The 19,791-nt window shown below is 36.3% G+C and overlaps 2 protein-coding genes across 11 annotated transcripts; one reads left to right on the top strand and one right to left on the bottom strand.

Annotated features, from left to right (window-relative positions):
* The first annotated feature begins 5,314 nt into the window (after positions 1 to 5,314).
* LOC148871133 (BOI-related E3 ubiquitin-protein ligase 1-like) lies at positions 5,315 to 10,243 on the top strand. Of its 4 annotated transcripts, none has more exons than XM_088973120.1 (5): positions 5,315 to 5,451; positions 5,627 to 5,685; positions 6,786 to 6,895; positions 8,927 to 9,285; positions 9,639 to 10,243. In XM_088973120.1, the coding sequence occupies exons 3-5, from the start codon at positions 6,790 to 6,792 to the stop codon at positions 10,179 to 10,181; spliced, it is 1,008 nt and encodes a 335-aa protein (XP_088829246.1). In that variant the 5' UTR covers positions 5,315 to 5,451; positions 5,627 to 5,685; positions 6,786 to 6,789; the 3' UTR covers positions 10,182 to 10,243. The 4 variants fall into 4 exon arrangements, with proteins under 4 accessions (XP_088829246.1, XP_088829248.1, XP_088829247.1 ...); XM_088973122.1 differs by having other exon boundaries at positions 6,790 to 6,895; XM_088973121.1 differs by lacking the exon at positions 5,315 to 5,451 and having other exon boundaries at positions 5,457 to 5,685; positions 6,790 to 6,895.
* A 1,935-nt stretch (positions 10,244 to 12,178) lies between these two features.
* Positions 12,179 to 19,173, bottom strand: LOC148871134 (uncharacterized). 7 transcript variants are annotated; one of them, XM_088973126.1, is made up of 10 exons: positions 19,005 to 19,173; positions 17,705 to 18,319; positions 16,835 to 16,963; positions 16,446 to 16,529; positions 14,080 to 14,160; positions 13,755 to 13,894; positions 13,512 to 13,626; positions 13,333 to 13,402; positions 12,607 to 12,669; positions 12,179 to 12,519 (listed from the first exon to the last, which is right to left on the bottom strand). In XM_088973126.1, exons 3-10 carry the CDS (start codon positions 16,894 to 16,896, stop codon positions 12,442 to 12,444), a joined length of 693 nt encoding a protein of 230 aa, XP_088829252.1. In that variant the 5' UTR covers positions 16,897 to 16,963; positions 17,705 to 18,319; positions 19,005 to 19,173; the 3' UTR covers positions 12,179 to 12,441. The 7 variants fall into 7 exon arrangements, with proteins under 7 accessions (XP_088829252.1, XP_088829249.1, XP_088829250.1 ...); XM_088973123.1 differs by having other exon boundaries at positions 13,512 to 13,632; positions 19,005 to 19,152; XM_088973124.1 differs by having other exon boundaries at positions 13,512 to 13,632; positions 17,705 to 18,050; positions 19,005 to 19,143.
* Between the last annotated feature and the right edge of the window lie 618 nt (positions 19,174 to 19,791).

A 19,791-nucleotide genomic window follows, 5' to 3' on the forward strand; every position in this document is an offset into this window, starting at 1 on the left:
CTAGAGACGCTTGGACCCGTCGAGATGGATTACAAACAACTAACCTTGACGTTCAAAATGAGGGACTCTCTTGCACCTTCCAAGGATTGGGACGAGCCAGCATCGAAGCCTTAACCAACAAGGAATGCAATGGGTTACAAGGTACGAGATTTTTTTTTCAAATAGTTCCTTCACATAGCAGCGGCCAACCAGGTTTTCTTCCACCCGAGATGGACCACCTTCTCACCAAATTTTCCCATGTGTTTGAGCCGCCCACAAGCCTGCCTCCTAAACGACCACATGACCACCGGATTGCACTGCTTCCCGACAAAGGACCGGTGAGTGTGAGGCCATATCGATACCCGTATTACCAGAAGACCGAAATAGAGAAGATGGTGAAGGAGCTTTTGCAGACAGGGCTGATAAGACCAAGCAATAGCCCATTCTCATCGCCGGTTTTACTAGTGAAGAAGGCTGATGGAGCTTGGCGGTTTTGCGTGGATTACCGAGCACTGAACGAAATCACTATTAAAAACAAGTATCCCATTCCCGTGATTGATGAATTATTAGATGAGCTCTATGGCACCAAATTTTACTCCAAACTAGATCTACGGTCGGGATACCATCAGATTCGAGTGCAAGAAGAAGACGTTCCTAAAATGGCTTTCCGAACACATGAAGGGCATTACGAGTTCTTAGTGATGCCGTTCGGCTTGACGAATGCACCTGCAACTTTTCAAAGCCTCATGAACGACCTCTTCCGCCCATACCTCCGGAAATTTATTTTGGTCTTCTTCGACGACATTCTGGTTTATTCTAAATCATGGGAAGACCACCTATCTCATTTGAGAGTTGTTCTAACTGTATTATCCTCTAACAAATTATTTGCAAAAATGTCAAAATGTCAATTTGGGGTTTCGCAGGTCGAGTACTTGGGTCATGTGATTTCAGAACAAGGCGTGTCCGTTGATCCAGCCAAAATACAAGTTGTTCTCGCATGGCCTACACCGACATCAGCAAAGGGGGTCTGTGGCTTCCTCGGGTTAGCAGGATATTACCGGAAGTTCATTCGCGACTTCGGAAGCATTGCAGCTCCCTTAACCCAACTGTTGACCAAAGGGGGATTTCAATGGAACGAGGCAGCAGAGCTGGCCTTTCAGCAATTGAAGAAGGCACTCACTTCACCGCCAATCCTACGTCTACCAGATTTCTCCCAACGGTTTGTGATTGAATGCAATGCGAGTGGAACCGGGATTGGCGCCATCCTCATCCAGCAAAACCAACTGGTGGCCTACTTCAGTGAAGCATTGAAAGGTTCAGCCTTGGCATTATCCACCTATGAGAAGGAGATGTTAGCTATTGTCAAAGCCGTTAAGAAATGGCGCCCATATCTGCTTGGGAAACCATTCACAGTCCGCACCGACCAAAAAAGTCTTAAATATTTACTCGAGCAGAGGATAACCACACCGGCACAAACGCGGTGGCTGCCAAAGATACTGGGCTACGACTATGAGATCGAGTATAAAAAAGGGGTTGAGAACCAAGGTGCGGATTCCTTGTCACGTATGGCTGAATTTCAGTTTCTTTCCATCTCTATACCACACGCAGACTGGTGGCCGACGCTACAAGAAGAGGTCAAACAATATACCTTTTATGGGGAATTGATGAAAAAGCGACCCTCCCACAAGTTGCTTCAACGGGATGGGGTATGGTTCAAGGGGGACAAGATTTATTTGAGCCCCACCTCCACCTTGATTTCAAAGGTGGTGGCGGACGGCCACTCATCCCCTGTAGGGGGACACTTTGGGTTTCATAAGACCCTCTCTCGCATCAAGCACAACTTCCTTTGGCCCCACATGCGTCGGACGGTGAAGGAGTTCTTGCAACAATGTGACGTATGTCAGCGCTTCAAAACAGATTGCATGAGACCAACGGGATTGCTTCAGCCATTACCAATTCCTACTCAAATGTGGACAGACATCTCCATGGACTTCATCGAAGGATTGCCTTCCTCCAATGGGTACACGGTTATCATGGTAATTGTGGATCGGTTGACAAAATATGCCCACTTCATTCCCTTAAAACACCCATTCACTGCCACCACAGTCGCGAAGGCATTTGTTGTCAACGTTGTCCGCCTACACGGAGTACCAACATCCATTGTTAGCGACCGTGACAATGTATTCATCAGCTCATTCTGGCAGACACTTTTTCAGATGCATGGGACGAAATTGTGTATGAGCTCCAGTTACCACCCCCAAACCGATGGGCAAACCGAAGTTGTTAACTGGACGTTGGAGCAATATCTACGGTGCTTTGCAGGTGACCAGCCGCGAAAATGGGTAGAGTGGGTTCCTTGGGCAGAATACAGCTACAACACCTCCACTCACTCTTCCACCAAAATGACACCCTTCGAAGCAGTCTACGGAATCCCACCCCCTAGTCTCCTGACCTATGTACCGGGTACAACTCGAGTAGGGGCAGTTGATGAATACTTGCGTGACCGGGACATCATCCTACGCGAGCTACAACATAACCTCCAGGTAGCCCGGAACCGGATGAAATGTCAAGCGGACCAGCACCGACGAGAAGTCTCGTTCGTAGCAGGTGACTTCGTGTATGTGAAGCTACAGCCTTACCGGCAGACCTCGGTGGCGTTTCGGCGTTCTAATTAATGAGCTCAATCATAAAGAGATGGGAAATTTGATCATATGGGCACCAACCTAGAAACAAGAAGGTAATCTATGTAAAATTATGGGACCCTGAAATTGTTTAGGCTGAGTTTGTTTGCGGTGTAATTAAACACTTTGGTTCGGTTTTGTTAGCATTTGGATGGAGTATAGCTAAACATCGAAAATTAATGTAAAAAACTTCACACATATTGGGTATTACATCAATACAATTTTGATAAAAACGATGCAAATGTTTACATTGATAATTTCACTTTTCATTTAAACCGATCAGTGTACAGCTCCATCGTGTAATTTTACTTTTACACTACATTCAAACGCAGCCTTAATATGTGAATGTTGAATCAATGAATTCTAATGAGTTAGATTCTCAATAGTGATATGTATGTGGTTTAATAGGATTTATTAATCTCATTCGAAATATTTTATGTACCTCATACCTTCCTTAATTTATTTGTAAATATAAAACGTGGATAAAATGATGTTTGTATACAAAGTGATAGAAGTTTGAAAATCATTTTGTAAATCTCAAATGAAAAATCTTCCAATAATTTTCTTGTAAGTTGATTAGGATAAGGATGAAATTGAAGTCTTAGAAGCATATAAAAAGATGTAACCAAGGGGAAAGGAAATGGAGTTTAGCTAAGAATAGAATGATATTGGATTCTCTTCATAGAGGATGGTTTCCCTATTTATAGAAGTCAGGGGATGGATTACGTTGCTTGAAAAAAGAATTTTATAATATTCTTAAACTCAGGACGTGTTTGGAAACAAATCCTGTATGCTTCTCCTCTTGGGATACGTGTCTCTTAGGACCACAAGGTTGTTAGAGAAAGATCTCAGACTCTACCAGAGAGTGATGTATGTTTGTACAACACTTAGGTACAACCAGTTGTGGTTTCCTTGGGCACTGATCATGCATTTGACACCTACAGGATAGCCTATGTTGTGCTCCTGATTTGGCTTCACGAGGTGTGGCCTTGCAAGGAAAAAATTAGTCATGGGATTTGGCTACAACTAGGGGTGAGTATTATTGGGTTAAAATTAAAAATTTTGGTTTTGGTTTTTTTAGTTTTTGGATAATTCAGTTCGGTTAATTTGATTTTTAGGAATTTCGATTTTCGGTTTCAGAACTAGAAATTTGGTTAACCGAAAAAATCGAATTAACTGAAATTCATTATATAATATATAATAATATATAAAATGATTTATATTTATATATTAATATATTATATATAATGTATTATAATAAAATTCAATTTCATAATATATATTATAGGTTATAATATATAATATTTTATATATTAATTAAATTTGGTTTTTAACCGAAATAACCAAAAATTTCGGCTTCAGTTATTTTAGTTTTCTTATAATTCAATTTTCATTTCTTTTATTTCGATTTTTTAAATTTTGATTTATTTTATTCGGTTTTTAACCGAATTAACCAAATGCTCACCCTTACCTACAACTCTTACTAAGGTTTGATTCGTGAGGCAGTTTCACGAGATTTAATTACCACTTCTGGCGAGGTTCCACAAGGCTCTCTCTTATACCTCACAAGACAGAATTATTATGCTTCTTGATGTGTAGCAAGTTAATAGTTCTTCTATTTATTATAAATCTTACTGTGCACATCAATGAGGTTTTACCTCTTACCTCTGGATTTATGTCCACTATCTCATATTTCTTAGTAGTGATTCATTTCAACTCTTACTAAGGTTTTTTATTTATTTTGATGGAAAATAACAATGAAAGATGAAAAACGAAAATCAATGAACAAGAGAGCCACTGGCGGTGGTTTGTCATCTTCTCAGTTGAGCAAAATGGAAAATTAACATGAGTGAAGAGGAGCCATCTTTCTTAGTCGAGTTAAAAATGAGGGTTAGGGTTTTCGAGAGCAGAAAGAACCCAAAATAGGTCTATGGTGCGTCCGAATGAGTTAGAGGCAAAATTGTACACACCGAGCTCGGCTACTTATCACGCCCATATGAGCCCCATTTATATTGAACACTGGCATGTATGATAGGTAGCCCAATTCCATGTGTACAATTTTGTCTAATCTAGGCTCATCTATGGTACAGTGCAATGCATTGGATCATTCGTTTGGGATGCAATGTCAACTGCCACGTTGATGTCAGCTCAAAGGTTAGTCATAGTAAGAAATGTGAAAATGGTACCGACCTTTTTCTCAAAAAATGACACCATATTAGCGTCACGTTTGAAATATGTTTTTTAAAGACGCTCACTATTTGGTTGGGTGTTTTTCGAAAAAGCAAAAAATTTAACTTGCATCGAAAAAGTTGTGGTTCAAGAAAATATTTCTTTATTAATGTTTTCTCATTTTTATATTATTAATAACATTTAAAAATGATTATTTATTAAAAAAAGACAAATTTCTTAAAGTATCCCTAAAACTTAACAAATTGGCCAACTATACTCCTACTATCTCATTATTGGCTTAAAAGTATCATTACTGTTTCACACCTCCCTAGTCCCTTCCCACCGTTTATACAGTTTGATTTAATTTTAAATTATACTCAAAATACCCATTAACAATTACCGCAGGTCCCCTGTGATACAGAGTACGTAGCATTTCCCGCAAATCATCTTGTTGGATTGCATTATAAATGAAGTAATACTCATAACAAAGTTAAACCAAAATTTGCATTATTTTCATTTCAAACAAAATATTGCATTGCAGCCAAACGTAGCCGAATAAAATCAAAATTAAAACGATCAATTCCGAATTCCGAAACTTATTCGTTCCTTCTTCTGCTCGCAAGTATTGCCCTCAGACCCGAAAGCTATTTCTGTAACGGATTCCATTTTTTCTGTGGAAACCAAATTCGACTCCAAGATTCGTATCGCTTTACGTTTCGATCTTAATTTCTATCTGCCGTGTTGTTAGTGCATTAACTGTTCTTCTTTTTTCCCCTTCTCTTTATTCTGCCATTCAGATCAATGTCCGGAGAGGTTATACACGATTGAATCTCCGTGGGAAACTTGACGTTTGGAGGTAGGGATTTGGATTTACTAGTTTTTGCTGTTCTGTTTCTATGTTGTTGCTGATATACGATTTTTCTTCTTTTCCTTCTATGTTTTCGAGTCTTTTTAGTATGATCTTTGGGATCGACTCTCGAGGATTGGTGCTATGGTGCAATTACTTCTTTCCTGAATATATGAAGTCCTGAATCACATAGTTATATTTTTTAGGTGATTTGTAAAGTTCCTTTGGGTCATCGATTTCTTCTTTCGTTTCTAAAACAGCAATACAATTACATATTATGATTATTTCGTTCTTTGGGATGGCTGTTATAAACAGATATCTAAAGTAGACCGTAAGATTTATATTGGATTTCTTCGTTGGCGTTTTCATGGTAGTTATCGGAGGCTCTGTTTTTTTTTTTAATGCCGTCTTCATGTTTTCCATTTTATTTGAGGATCGCGTTAATTTTATTCATCACCATCATCATCCATGGCTTACCCCAACTATATGGGGTCGGCTACATGAATCCTGTTTTGCCAATCCGTTCTATTTAAAGCCATATCCACTGTTAAAATCGTGTTAATTTTATTGTTAAAAGAAAAAAAAAAATTCTATGTAAGTACCCTCCTGCTTCTTTTATGTTGAAACAAAAACCGTAGGTCCGTTTATGTAGCTATAATTAGCCTTTCCTTCTACATATTCTATCAACTTAGTATTGAATCTTATTGGGTTCACTTGATAAGCGGAACAGCTGGTAGCAAGATTTCTTATTTCTTGACTGGGCTTTCTAAATGTATCTTGATTCTTCAGTTATAAAAGAATCTGAATCTGATCATCAAAAGTACATCCTAATTCCTAGCTGTCTATAAAACAAAACTAACACAGTTTTCCACCACTTCAGTCTGAGTTCCTTTTATCTTGATGTTACATTTACAGCTTGAGATTGTTTTTTTCGGTGTTCTATATTGTTAATTTAAGTTACTTTCTATCTCAGGCAGATCTCGCTTTAAGTACTAGTCCCCATGTATTTCTCACGCAAAGCCTTTAAACTTGAGATATTTTGCCTGCCTCTGATAGTTCAGATGTCAAATCAATTCTTCTGTTATGATGATACGATTTTCTTCTTGTAGGAAGATGTTAGGAGGTAATAGCAGTAATCCAGTCTTTCCTGTTCTCCTTGAGGAAAATCGGTTCCAGTATGATTCTAACACCTCAACTCAACTGCAATTATTTGGAAATTGTGAGTTATCTGAAGAACCAATTTTCTTTATATTTTCTTATTCTTGTGCCTCATTGGATTAGCAAATTATGTCTGTTTCATTGGAAACTTATCATGTGTCCGGTGTAGGTCTCATATGAGCTGTTGCATTTATTTTGGACTGTATTTGTCCTTTTTTTTTTTTTTTGTTCAGTTCTGTTGGATGTCTCTCTCTCTCTCTCTCTCTCTCTCTTTCTCTCTCTTGTGAGTGTGCAGGTTTCTTTGACCTTTATGCATCCATGTCCCCTTGTCCATGTATTTTAGTGATGGGGATTTGAAAGGAACCCATCTTCCCTGATACTTGGTGCATTGCATCTTATTTTTAAGTATTGACTGCCATTTTATTCTCTGATAATTTAAAAAAATTTGATAATTGTACCAATAAAAATAAGAATATGATGGATGGGAAGAGGTTGTTTTCCACTTAGAAGATATATGGTGTGCCCGTCAGAATGCCAGTCCTGACCTCCTGTACCTGTGCCACAGTCACAACAATAATAGAAGTTCCCTTTCATTACCAACATGAAAATCCCTTCTGACTGAATATTTATATTGGTTATTGTTGACTGCCTTATTCACCACTGATCCATTGTCTCATCTATTGACAATTTTCATATCTGTTTGGTCCTGTGGAAGTTACATCTCTATTGACTTTATCATTTATTAGTTTTCTCCCCTTGCATCCCCCAAAGAACACACACAACACACTCTTTCTTGATTGTTCTTTCTTATTGCATCTATAATTTTCTCTCAGTGGTTAGATGGTTGTAAGTGTTGTATTTAATTATTTATCAATTCCTTGACATTTAATTACCATTTAGTTTCTTTTTCTCTAATTATTTAATGTTTTATAACTCAAACAAAAATCATAAGATATATAATTTTATATGATAATTTGTTATCTTTTACTTTTTAATTAATGTTTGCTTCCTAAGTTTTTAACCTAGGGTTATGTTGCCTATATACAAGGAATTACTCGGTTTAAGATATTACTTGTAATTGGACTAGAACTTGAGAAAAAAAAACACTGACAATATGTCCAGTTTGTTAATCTTGAGTTTTTTCTCACCATAAATATTTGGTATGTGCTAATGAGGCCTGGAGGTTGAATTGGAATTGGAACCTCAAACCCACACCCATTTGTTTTAATTGGACATATAAATATTTGCATGACACTAATTTCACAACTGTGGCTTCTGTGGGTTTTCTTAATTTTAAACATATGCTATTTTTGGTCAATCCATTAGGAATAGGGTTACATAGTTGTGGATCATTCATGTTTGATGTCCAACATTTTTCACATTCATAAGAATAGCAACACCGATATCTTGGCTACCTCAAACTTGCATGAAATAAAGATTTTTTATTTATTTTTTGGTAAACTTTGATTGGAGCAACTTATCAAGAAGCATGGGTCAAGGAAATTTAGGGTCAAATGGGATGCCTCGTACATCCTCCATGTACATAATTTACCTTCTTTTCACAAATTGATAAATTAGAAATTTAACAATTAAAAAGCCACATTTTGATGTAATTGAAGAAACAATCTGAAAAATAGAATACATAAGAATGGCGTATGTAACAAAACTTTATTCAAGTTTTTGAGAACCATTTGACGACTCATCTGACCCTGCTCATGGTTTGGTAGAACCCAAATTGGGTATGGGTTGCCATTCCCTAATGCAGGAAAATCCCACAGCTAATATCATAGTCAATTTAGTATGCCACTTGGAGATAGCATAGGGATGGAGGGAAAGCAATGTTCTTGGTTACTTTGTTTCATTTTTTTTTTCTAAATATGTTTTTTGTTGTTTTTTGGTTTTGATTTACAGATTCTGATTTAACAATATCAGTTTATGATATGGTGTATTCCATGCAGTTATTATACATTTATTGTCTTTTCCACTCCTTGGTTTAATCTGCTTTGCTAACATCATGTAAATTTATTCTGTCCTGCTTGATTGTTCTATTGTTGGACTAATTGTTTAGAAATTACCTGCCATCCATGCACAGTACAAGCTAGTTGCAGTGTTGATCCCGTGACCTTTGTTGGAAATGAGCAAGTCTCCCCCATGAACCAGCCAACAAAAAGAGGCAGCGAAACAGAAGATTTTCTGAAGCAGCAAAGGTTTCAAATCTCCTTGAATACTAACTTTTGTCAAGATGAAACTAACCGGTCTCCAAGCATTCCTAACTTGAATCCTGTCTCAACTGGGTTGAAGTTGTCATACGAGGATGATGAACCCAACTCCTCTGTTACTTCTGCAAGTGGAAATATGACGGGAGCTCTTCCTGTGATTCTGTCCCTTGGTGACAGCCTCAGGACTGAACTCGATTGCCAGAAGGAAGAGTTTGATTATATAAGAATTCAGGTACAACTATACATTATATTCACCTGACCACTTTGCATCCAATTTGTTGATCAATGAACATTTTGGCAGAACGAAGAAGGCCAGAAGAAGTCCATCAACTAGTGGATGTTGTGTTGATCTAATCAGATTGTTTGGCCTATTAGTACTGCCTTGGTTAGTGTCAGTATCATTATGCTGCATGTTCTGCAAGTTATGGTTTTTCATCTATGGTCAATGTTCATCATATATAAGTACTCACTTTGTAGTTTAGGCAAGGATGAAGTGGTAAATACTTGATGGCAGTTTGATTGTTGCTTTCTGCACTTTTACCATTCAAACTCACTGTCTTTTGTTCTTGGTTTCTCATCAAATAGGAAGAACACATTGCAAAGGGAGTGAGGGAGATGATGCAAAGGCACATGGTTTCTTTCCTGAATGCCATAGAAAAAGGAGTTGGCAGGAAGCTGCGAGAGAAGGAGCTTGAGATAGAAAATATGAATAGGATGAACAAGGAACTGGTTGAGAGAATAAAACAGGTGACCATGGAAGCCCAATCCTGGCACTACCAAGCAAAGTACAATGAGTCGGTAGTCAATGTCCTCAAGAGTAATCTCAAACAGGCCATTGCACAAGGTGCTGACCAAGGAAAGGAAGGCTGTGGTGACAGTGAAGTAGATGATGCAGCATCCTCTTACATTGACCAGAACAATCTACTGAGTTTTCCAGGTGGATCTGGGACTAACCATCAAGGGTTAAGGGAACAGATGACTTGCAAAGCATGTAAAAATAAGGAAGTTTCCATGCTGTTGTTGCCTTGCAGGCATTTGTGCTTGTGTGTGTACTGTGAAGGGTTTATTGATGTCTGCCCTGTCTGCCAGTCAATAAAGACTGCTAGTGTTCAGGTGTACATGTCCTGACTCCTGGAAAGCTCAAACCAAATATATGGAATAGAAATGTTATTCATCGCCTTTTGCTTGAATTTGCGTTCTGAATCCCTGGATAATGTGAAATACATGTGGAGCAAATAGCAAACTCGAATGGAGTTTTGGTGATTATTCCTTTGTCCCAATTGTTGTATTTAGAACTTAGCCTCCTCCTTGGTAGGTAGGCGTCCGTGTTTCACACTTACTAGAGCAGTGTATAAATGGGAACCGGCCATGCTGTTAAGAGAGAGAAGGAAATGACTTTTATTTGACAATTAATGACTTATATTTATATCTATGTATGAGAGAGAAGGAAATGACAATTATTTGAACACTTTACAATGGGAAAGTTAATAATAGGGCAAATCAATAGTTACAACCATATATATAATATAGTAAACAGGAAAGGAAAATGATTTCTTATCTGGGTCAACCAGGATTACCCTACACTGGACCTGCAGCGTACTTTTTCTACACTGAAGGATGATTTGGCCTGTCCAGCCTATTCATCAAATTGGACATATTTGGATTGGTCATACCTCATATCATGGTTTTGAAAACCGGACCAAATGGTGAGACTGGTTGACCCAGGAACCAGTCAGGCAATCGGAATCAGTTCTGCTTCATCCTAAAACCGCTCCTGGACCAAAACCGTTGATTTAGTCAGCACCCATAGACCTGGGTGGTTGAATCGTCGATTCATCAACCCGGACAACGGTTTTGACTGTTTTTCATTTTAATTATTTTATAATTATTTTTATTTTTTAAATTAAAATGAGCTATCAGTTTGAATTGGACGATCGGACCATTTGACCCAAGAACCGGTCCCCAAAATAGTTCCGTGTCCAGACCGATTTTTAAAATTTGGTAAGCGATTGGTCATTCAAATCCTTGGTATGGGTACGTTATGCCTTTATCTAATGGTGGTGTTCTCCCGAAATTGGTTTCAGTGCTCACACTATTTGCGCAGTCCTTTGCAGTTGAGAATATTTCCCCATGAAAAATAACATATACCTAATACACTGTAAATGGCTGTGCAAACGATGTAAAGTAAACGTGGTCTTGTCACTTGTGAGCAGATCTCCTTTCTCCCCCAACTAACATCGGCCTCGTCCTAAAAAAGTTAGGAACAGAATGTACGTTGTTTTAGTTTAGACCTTAAGGTACCTTGTTTTATACTGTCGAAAGGGGTTTGAAGCCGATTTATGCTCATTGATAAATTTGGTGAATAAGGGAAGAAACCAAATGGGCATCATATTTAATAAAGTGTCAGACCTTCGCTAATACAACACTAAAGCAACTTGTTAAAATAATGAAGGAATGACCATCTTCCCAAAATTTACATTTACTCTACATTATGATGGGTTTGCCCTTGCCTTTTAAAAAAACGATCTGGAATCGAAATCATTTTAGCCACCGTTTAATCATTTAATTCGAACAGACAATTCATTCTAACAAAATAAATTAAAAAATTAAAAAATAATTAAAATTTAAAAAAGATCAAAACAATTGAACAAATTAATGGTTCGACCACCCGAATCAACAGGTGGCTGATTGATTCGATGATTTTTTACCAAGAACCAGATTTAGGATAAAACTGAACTGATTGCCTACACAATTCCCAGACCAAACGGTCCGATCGTCTGAATCAACGGCGGTTCAAAAACCATGCTTGTTACAAAGTAAGTTGGGTCTCTCTGCTCTCTTCCCTCTAATCTCTCTCAGGCCAGCCTCTTCATCTTTTCCGGTGTCAGAAGCCCCAGTATCTTAGACATGCACATGATGATGATGATGGAATTTATTAGTCATAGCCGCATCCACAATAAATTTGATGTTGACATATTATCCTGTTTCTCCTTTTCCATGCAATTTTTCTCCCTGTATGAATCCCTTTTTCATGTAAACTTTTTTTTTTTTTATTCCATAACGAAATATCCAATATCTTATAGTCATCCTGCAAATCACCTATTACAACTACAGAAACAAGAAAAGAAAAACCAAACAGAAGGGAGATATTCATTTATTTACTTCAATGTAAATATTACAATCAATGAATAACGCATCAGATACATTCATTCAAAAGAAATAAGAGACTGCACAATGGATATTTTACACGTAAAATGATATGTAGGTCGCTGAAAACCATAATTGAAGGGTTTTGCACTAAGCACCAGTGTCAGAAAAGTACACCAAGTGGAGGGGTTAGAGCCTCCCCCGGGAATTTCCAACTACATTTGTAGACACCAATATCCCATCAAATCCTTCTTCTATTGTCCACTCGTTTTTTCTTCAATGCAGGTTCAGCTACTATACGTTCACCACTTGATTTTATCTGAAAGAAATGAACTAACTTTTTTAGAAAAGATGTTTCCAAAAAGTTGTAAATAAGAGACATGATTCACGAGGTAACTTTTTTCACCTTATCAAGCTTCTCCCTGACCAGCCGAACTGTCTCATTCATTGAAGGAGTTGGGAAATAATCCTGAGATTATACATGCCAAGAACAAAAAACCTTTTTAGTTCAGGAAGTTGAACAATCTGGCTATTCAATAGATTCTGTTAGACCAAGGAAAAAGTCACAATGTTGTCATTGACTACTGAAAATAATAATAGTAAATGACGTTTAAGGCCAAAAAGCCCTAATCAGTGTGACATTTGGGACTTGGTTATGAAGTGGGCCATTGATTAGACAATCAGGAAAATATAGGTTCATTCTAGTCACAATGCAAATAGGGCAAAGCATAACTGTCAGATTAAAGAATAGTGTCTTGACCAATTAATAAAAAATTTAAGACTAATGTCGCAAAAAACTCATTATCTGCTAGGTAACATAATAATACAAACCTGGACCAAGATTTTGGTTGTTAATACTGTTCAACCTAGCCAATTTACAAAAGGACCTGATAACATTGACCATTGTATCTACATTGAGCCAAATACTGCTAATAAGCATTCAAAGTAATAGATTACCACCATTCATCAAAGCACAAGGAAGAACAAAAGTGGCATAAGTTGTCCAACATAGCAATGCACAAAGCACAATCTAAACGAATGATGAGACCACAACCAAGTTTAATATTGTAATGGAATTGACAAACATCCATGTAAAGTACCAAACACAACATGACACACTATTGCAATATACCTGGTTAAAGGACACTTTTGTGATGAGAGGGTCTGTCATCTCAGAAGTCCCTTCTATTTCTTCATTCCCCCTAGGGACAAAATCATCACAAGGAGAAAACACTATTTTATTTCAAGACCTAAGAAGCATTCCTAAACAGAGACGCAAAGCATAAATTAAGACAAAAAAACAGCAGTTACCTTTGGGTAAAATTAATCCCTTCGGAAATGTAGTTGACCTGTAATGGAGCTGGAGAGACTAAAGGTTCTTTGACAGCACCTGGGGTTTGAGATGAAGACCCTTTCAACCTTCCTACTGCAACTAGGAATATAAAATAAATTAGAGATAAATTCTGAAAGAATAAAATCTCATTAGAACTTCAAATCAAAGGAAAAAAAATTCTCTCTTTCTTCTATGGATTGTATCCCATTCAGAGTACTCACAATTTATCCGTGCTAGAACTTCCTTTATTCTTCCCTCTAATTTGTCCTTTGTGTCAGAAAGGCTCTCAAAATGAGGAGCGTAAGAGACTTGTAGTCGATTTCCTAGGAAAACAAACTCATCCAGTTTTTTCTTTGCAAACCTGCAAAAGAACTTGTCAGCAGTTCAAATACACCATAACATTATCTTATTGCATATGAAGTTCAATAAACAAAACATCATATGAATATAGCAAGGTAATAACATGGACTTGTCTGCCTATGTACCAGCTATGTCATAGGAAGCATGTCACAAGATCTAGCATATATTGGTATTAATTAGACTCACCTGGCATTGCTAACTAATAAAAATTTGATCCAGTAAACATCAGTAAATGGCTCACAGTCTTCTCCATCCATGGGCTTAAACCTGACAAAGCCAAATGGTTTGTAATTGGCTACTGACAATACCAAACAAATAGTACACAAAGAGAAAAGAAAAGGGAAAATCTCAAAGGAATTTCCCATGAAATTGATACAGATGAATGCAAGCAACTACAAATATGATTTGGCTGATTTTTATTTATTGTCTTGTACTCTTGGGCAGCATGGTTATTTTAGTGTTCTATCATTTCGAATTAAGGTTTCATCATAAACTTATCAAGTCATAGTGAAGAAGTCATTTCTATTAAGGTTATTTTAGTACTCTTGGGCAGCATGGTTATCAAGTCAAGTGAAGAAGTCATACACAACTGACAAACTTCAATGTGGCATGAGCCGCATTCAGTTACTTTTGCCAACCTCTATTCATGGGAAATATTTGAGCTTAAAATTCCTCATTATATAGGCAAAATACACAACTGGAACTAATGTGGACTAGGGGAGCAAAAAGGTGGCTGATCCAGCTGATTTCCAATCCAATGGATGGTTTGCATAGGCCACAGCATGACTTCACATGGGAGGGATAGGGTAGGTCATGAAGGGAAGGTCCCTACTTGACCTGGTTAGGGCCAACCACCATATGCAAAGAGATGCATGATCTATTCTCTATCTCATACACAAGGTTGTTCTCCCTAATCAATTGCAAGATGGATCAAATGCCAATTATAAGAAAATCTATTAAAGTCAAAACCACTAAACTCCTTAAAATAGTGGACCCAAAATGGAGCAAAAGGTCCACCTTTCCTTTGACCTTTGACAATAGAATCCAAGTTCCTTTTTCCTTCAAGATGTTGACTAGTTCTTTCCTTCCAAATTCTCCAACTACAAAAGAAACAAAGCTGTATACTGCTCTCCCACCTCCTCCTCCTATACCTTTTTCACCTGCTATTATTCAATAAAGACACCTTAATGAAATGGATCAGCAAGTGAGGAACTGGCTCCCTATGAGAAGGGCATGAATTATGAGTAGACATTCTACAAATTTCTTTGCTTCAAGATCAGGTGGGGGTGGCCACAGAGAGCATATACCGACATAGGGAGCTACTCAATTATTTCAAAGAATTATTCAAACATGAGACATGAAAATAACTAGAAGTTAAGGATTCCTGTTCCGTTGAAAACAAAACATTCTAGACAACTAGACCTCCACAAGAGAACTAAAGAAGCATGTAGAATTTCAGGTTCTCAGAGTGGGGTGACATCTAAATTAAAATTTTTGGTGAGAGCATCATTTCTTTTCCAAAAAAGGAATATTACCGAATTAATATTGCTCCTGGCTGTTGGGAGGGATGGACGGATAAGTTTTAACCTATAGAATTTTTTGCACAATGTGTTTGCTCTCAGACACAAATCTCATGTTCTAAAACTTTCCTTTATCCTTACTTTTAATAAAATTTCTAATCCCTGCTTCAAGGCATGTTTTTGTTCAGAAAGGAAAAGATAATATTCCATCAACGTTAAATCCCCCCCAACCTCCTTTATGTAACACCAAAAACTAGACAGATAACATGCATTTAGTTTAAGTGAAAAATAGCCTGTTTATGACAACTGATGGCAGCCTTTACTCACAAGACCATTTTATAATTCCAATAATTCAGCATGCAAAACTACAATCCAATAATTTATCTTTGATGGGTTCTCCATACATGCTAAAACACTTGGATTCAGGTTGTGTTAGCATGTAGCATCCTTGTCAAGTACTAGGTCCCTGCAAATATGACATGTCAACCTCTAGAAATGATGGCACAACTACATGGATGTATATGATATTAGATTCATAAATAATATTTCAAATATAGTTGAGAAGATAAATAGCTATCAAAAAATAATTGAGATGATAAAATTAAAATTTGGAAAACCAAAACGCTAACACTGAATGAAACATGCTCATTGTCATTATACCTTATCTAAGAGTTCTAAGTGCCAATATTTTGTAATGAAACTTGTCTATGGGGACATTGCTTGGAGCTATGGTAAAACCTCAAGCTGACAAGCATGGCAATGTAGGTTTAGGTCTGAGAGTGTCTACTTTGTACAAAATGTTCCAAAGGTTACATTCATATCTTGCCAACCCTACCAAAGACCAACATTGGGTAACAGCTTTAATGATCCTTAAGATTGGACATTTGGACTATCATTATCATATTACAATCAGTGTCATGCCAAGTGCCAAGTGGTGGCACAGTGTTCAAGTCCAGACAACACGAATTTCAAAATTAGTCGTTTCTTTCTCAAAAAAATAGAATCTAATAATTAATGATATGGAGGACTTACTCCTCTATCTTCCCATAGGATCCAAATAATTTCAACAGTTCATCGCCACATCCCAGTGCTGGTACATTCCTAACTATAAGATATCTGCAAACACCAAAACAAACAAAAGGGATTCGATAAAATAGTTAAATTAACCTCTACAAAAAATTTACCCCTATGGTTAAAAAAGAAAAGATTAAATAAACAATTAAAACATGAAAAAAATCTGATTTTATATCATATGGAATGAATAGAATGAAAGAAAGAATTGTAAAAGGAGTATATTAGGATGAGTATTTCTATTAATTGAAAATTTGAACTTGATACCTTGATTTTAATCACAATCTTAACTCTAAAGAGATTTAGATGTCAAAATTGAGAATGTTTAAGATAATGAAGATATAAAGCACCTTGATTCATCGCATACTGTATATACACGAACAGCAGGAGGTTCATCTCTCTTTCGTGTCATCTTACTAAACAAATAAATTCTTTTGTTGAAGAAAAGAATTCCGTCCCATATGCAAGGTCAGGTTTGGCTGCTTAGTCATAGAATCAGAAATAAAATAGCAATAGCAATAGTAAGAATTTCAATTGAACCCAGATAAGGAACACTGAAATATCTTGGGGTAAAAGCAAATTATAGATTTAAAAATTAGAAAAGGCGAAATAGCACAATCCAATTGAACCCAACTCTTTCAGAACTATAGTCAAAATAAAAAGAAAGGAATTGCAGTCACCAAAGCAACAGCCTTTTCAATTTTAGGATAGACAAGTTGAGGACAGGTAAAGAAGTTTGTGAAACGAGAAGATCCAGTGAGAGGGAAATCACCAAAAGCCAAAATTCCTTAACGAAGTTATATGTATTGGAGGGGATTTGGGAAACAGAATAGCATGGATGCCTATTGGTGGATTGGGTTTAGGACTGATTAGGTTAGGAGTTTCACTTTTCATGGGGAATACTAAAACGCAAAATATCAAATGCAACTACTGAAAATCCTTCTGCATCACAATTACAAAAAAAATACCTTTTTCGGATCAGTATGAAATTACTGTTATCCATACATAAAGGACTCTAGTTCAACGAGGATCAAGGGACATTTCTTCATTGTTGCACCGGAATCTAATCCACTTATACAGAACCCAGTATTTATGTCAAATACCATGAACAATCAAAATGGTAGTTAAATGTGCTCCTCGTGTTTTTGTCAAAAAGGAAATTGGACACAAAGCAATAAATAAATAAAGATAATAAAACAAGAGGATAAGGAAGGACTTACAGTTTCCATGGCTATCGCCGGAAGACAGTTTGCTGCCACAAATGCTCCCCAAGTGGTTGAATATTTTTCTTATGATCCGTTTGATTGCCAAGAAAGGATGGGATGGGAAGGGAAAATTTATTTTCTAATTCTTGCCACACTATGCTTGGTTGTTGAGACCAGTTATCCCATCAAATCTGTTCCTAGTGTTTGGTTGTTGAGAAAATTTTATAGGATTCTTCAATTTCATAATATAGGTTGCATTAATGGAGCCAAACCATTGCTAAAGAGACAAGAGAAACGCACCCCTTTCCCTCTTTAACAGACTAAGAAAAGCAATTAAACAAGTCTGGAGGCCAGCTTGCAGCTGCTCAAAAGAAAAGGGGAAAGGGAAAAACTCAGATGGCACAAGAAAGAGATTTTTTAGGCTATTAATATAGCAATGGAAAACAAATTTTAAGAACTCACAAATCCACCCAAACCCAGAAATTACTTGCAGTTTGCATAAACTGCTTATTCACGAGGTTTCAAATTCCTCCTTTTGCTCCTCGCAATTGACAAAATGGTAAATGCAACAAAAATAAGAGTTCTAGGCACAATCACCCCTGTTCCTCCATTTAAAGCTCATCTTGTTTCCTGCAATCAGATAATAATACCCAGGATTTCTATTTCGGAAAGAGCAAAATCAAACTCAGATAAGTTTGACTGAGAAATAATAATAACGCCTCACATAAATTTTAAGAAGAAATGGCAATCTCAACAAGTTGATTTCTTTCTGGTAATCTGGAATTCCTCGAAAAGAACAGTCTATACCTATGAATTCACTAGTTTGTTAAATCCAAAAAAATGAAAACCTACTCAAAACCGGACGTTTGTAGTTAACCCAAAAAACTGAAACTATCGGCGTCTCTGATCCCTTCAACCGGAACCAGCAATTAGAAGCTGTTCTGAGACATTAAAATTTATCAAAAAATTGATTAATGGCTGGAAAACATCCTCAAGATGAAACTAGTTATGTTTACTCAAAAACCCTGTATTCTCTACTGGAAACAAAAGACTCGACGGAGTCGGTTTTTCATCGAAAAAATGAAAAAAAAAAAGACCTTTCTATGATGGAATTGTTAGGGCAAATGTCATTCCAGAATGGAACTTGCTTCCACCGAAATTTATTTTACAAGAAAATCCTGAAAGACGATGATCTGATTACTTGCCATTTGGAGATCTGAAGCTCGACTGGAGAGAGAGATTCAGGCAAAGAAAATACAAAAAAGCTTTAAATAGTTTGAAATGGAAACGAAGGTATGATGACCGAAGGCCTTACCTTCGCAAAAGAACGAAGACTGAGCCGGAGAAGTTTCGTTTCTCACTGGGGTCGCACCTACCTAGTGGGTGAGACCCCGCGTCCCAAATTTTGAGAAGAGATTTCTCCTCGCAAGTCGCATCTCACGAGCAAGCTTCTCGGGGTCCTCGGGGAAGAGGGCTTCTAATATATATATATATGTAAAAGTAATGATTTTATGTCAAAGCCCCTTACAATCACACATGTGATAATTACTATTAATTACTTTTAATCAATTAATTACAACTATTAATTATTAATTACTAATATTGCTCATTATTAATTCAAAATGATGGTTAATTAATGATAATAAATAAATATTTTCATAATGGTAATTAATAAATAATCATTCTATATTTATATTAACACATTAATTATTTTGAAAATAAATATTTAATGTTAATTATTTATATTATAATTATTATCAGAAAGTATAATTCATAAATTTATATGAAATAATTAATAATATTATTATAAATAATTATAATTAATAATATTATATAAGTCAATATAATTATATTATTTTTATCAATAATTATAATTAATTATTACTAATACTAATGATGATAATTATTACTTTAGAATGTTAATTAATTAATGATAATTAATAAGTATTTTAATTAATAATGTTAATTATTAGTTGGGATATAATCATTTTATATTAATCTTAATTCATATTAACTATTTTATAAATATATAATTGGTGTTACATATTTACATTATTATTATTATTACAAGTAATTATAATTAATTTTATTATTATTCTTCA

The sequence above is a fragment of the Nelumbo lutea genome, chromosome 2 (assembly GCF_056320005.1).
Source record: "Nelumbo lutea isolate HS-2025 chromosome 2, American lotus-T2T, whole genome shotgun sequence".
Taxonomy (NCBI): Eukaryota; Viridiplantae; Streptophyta; class Magnoliopsida; order Proteales; family Nelumbonaceae; genus Nelumbo; species Nelumbo lutea.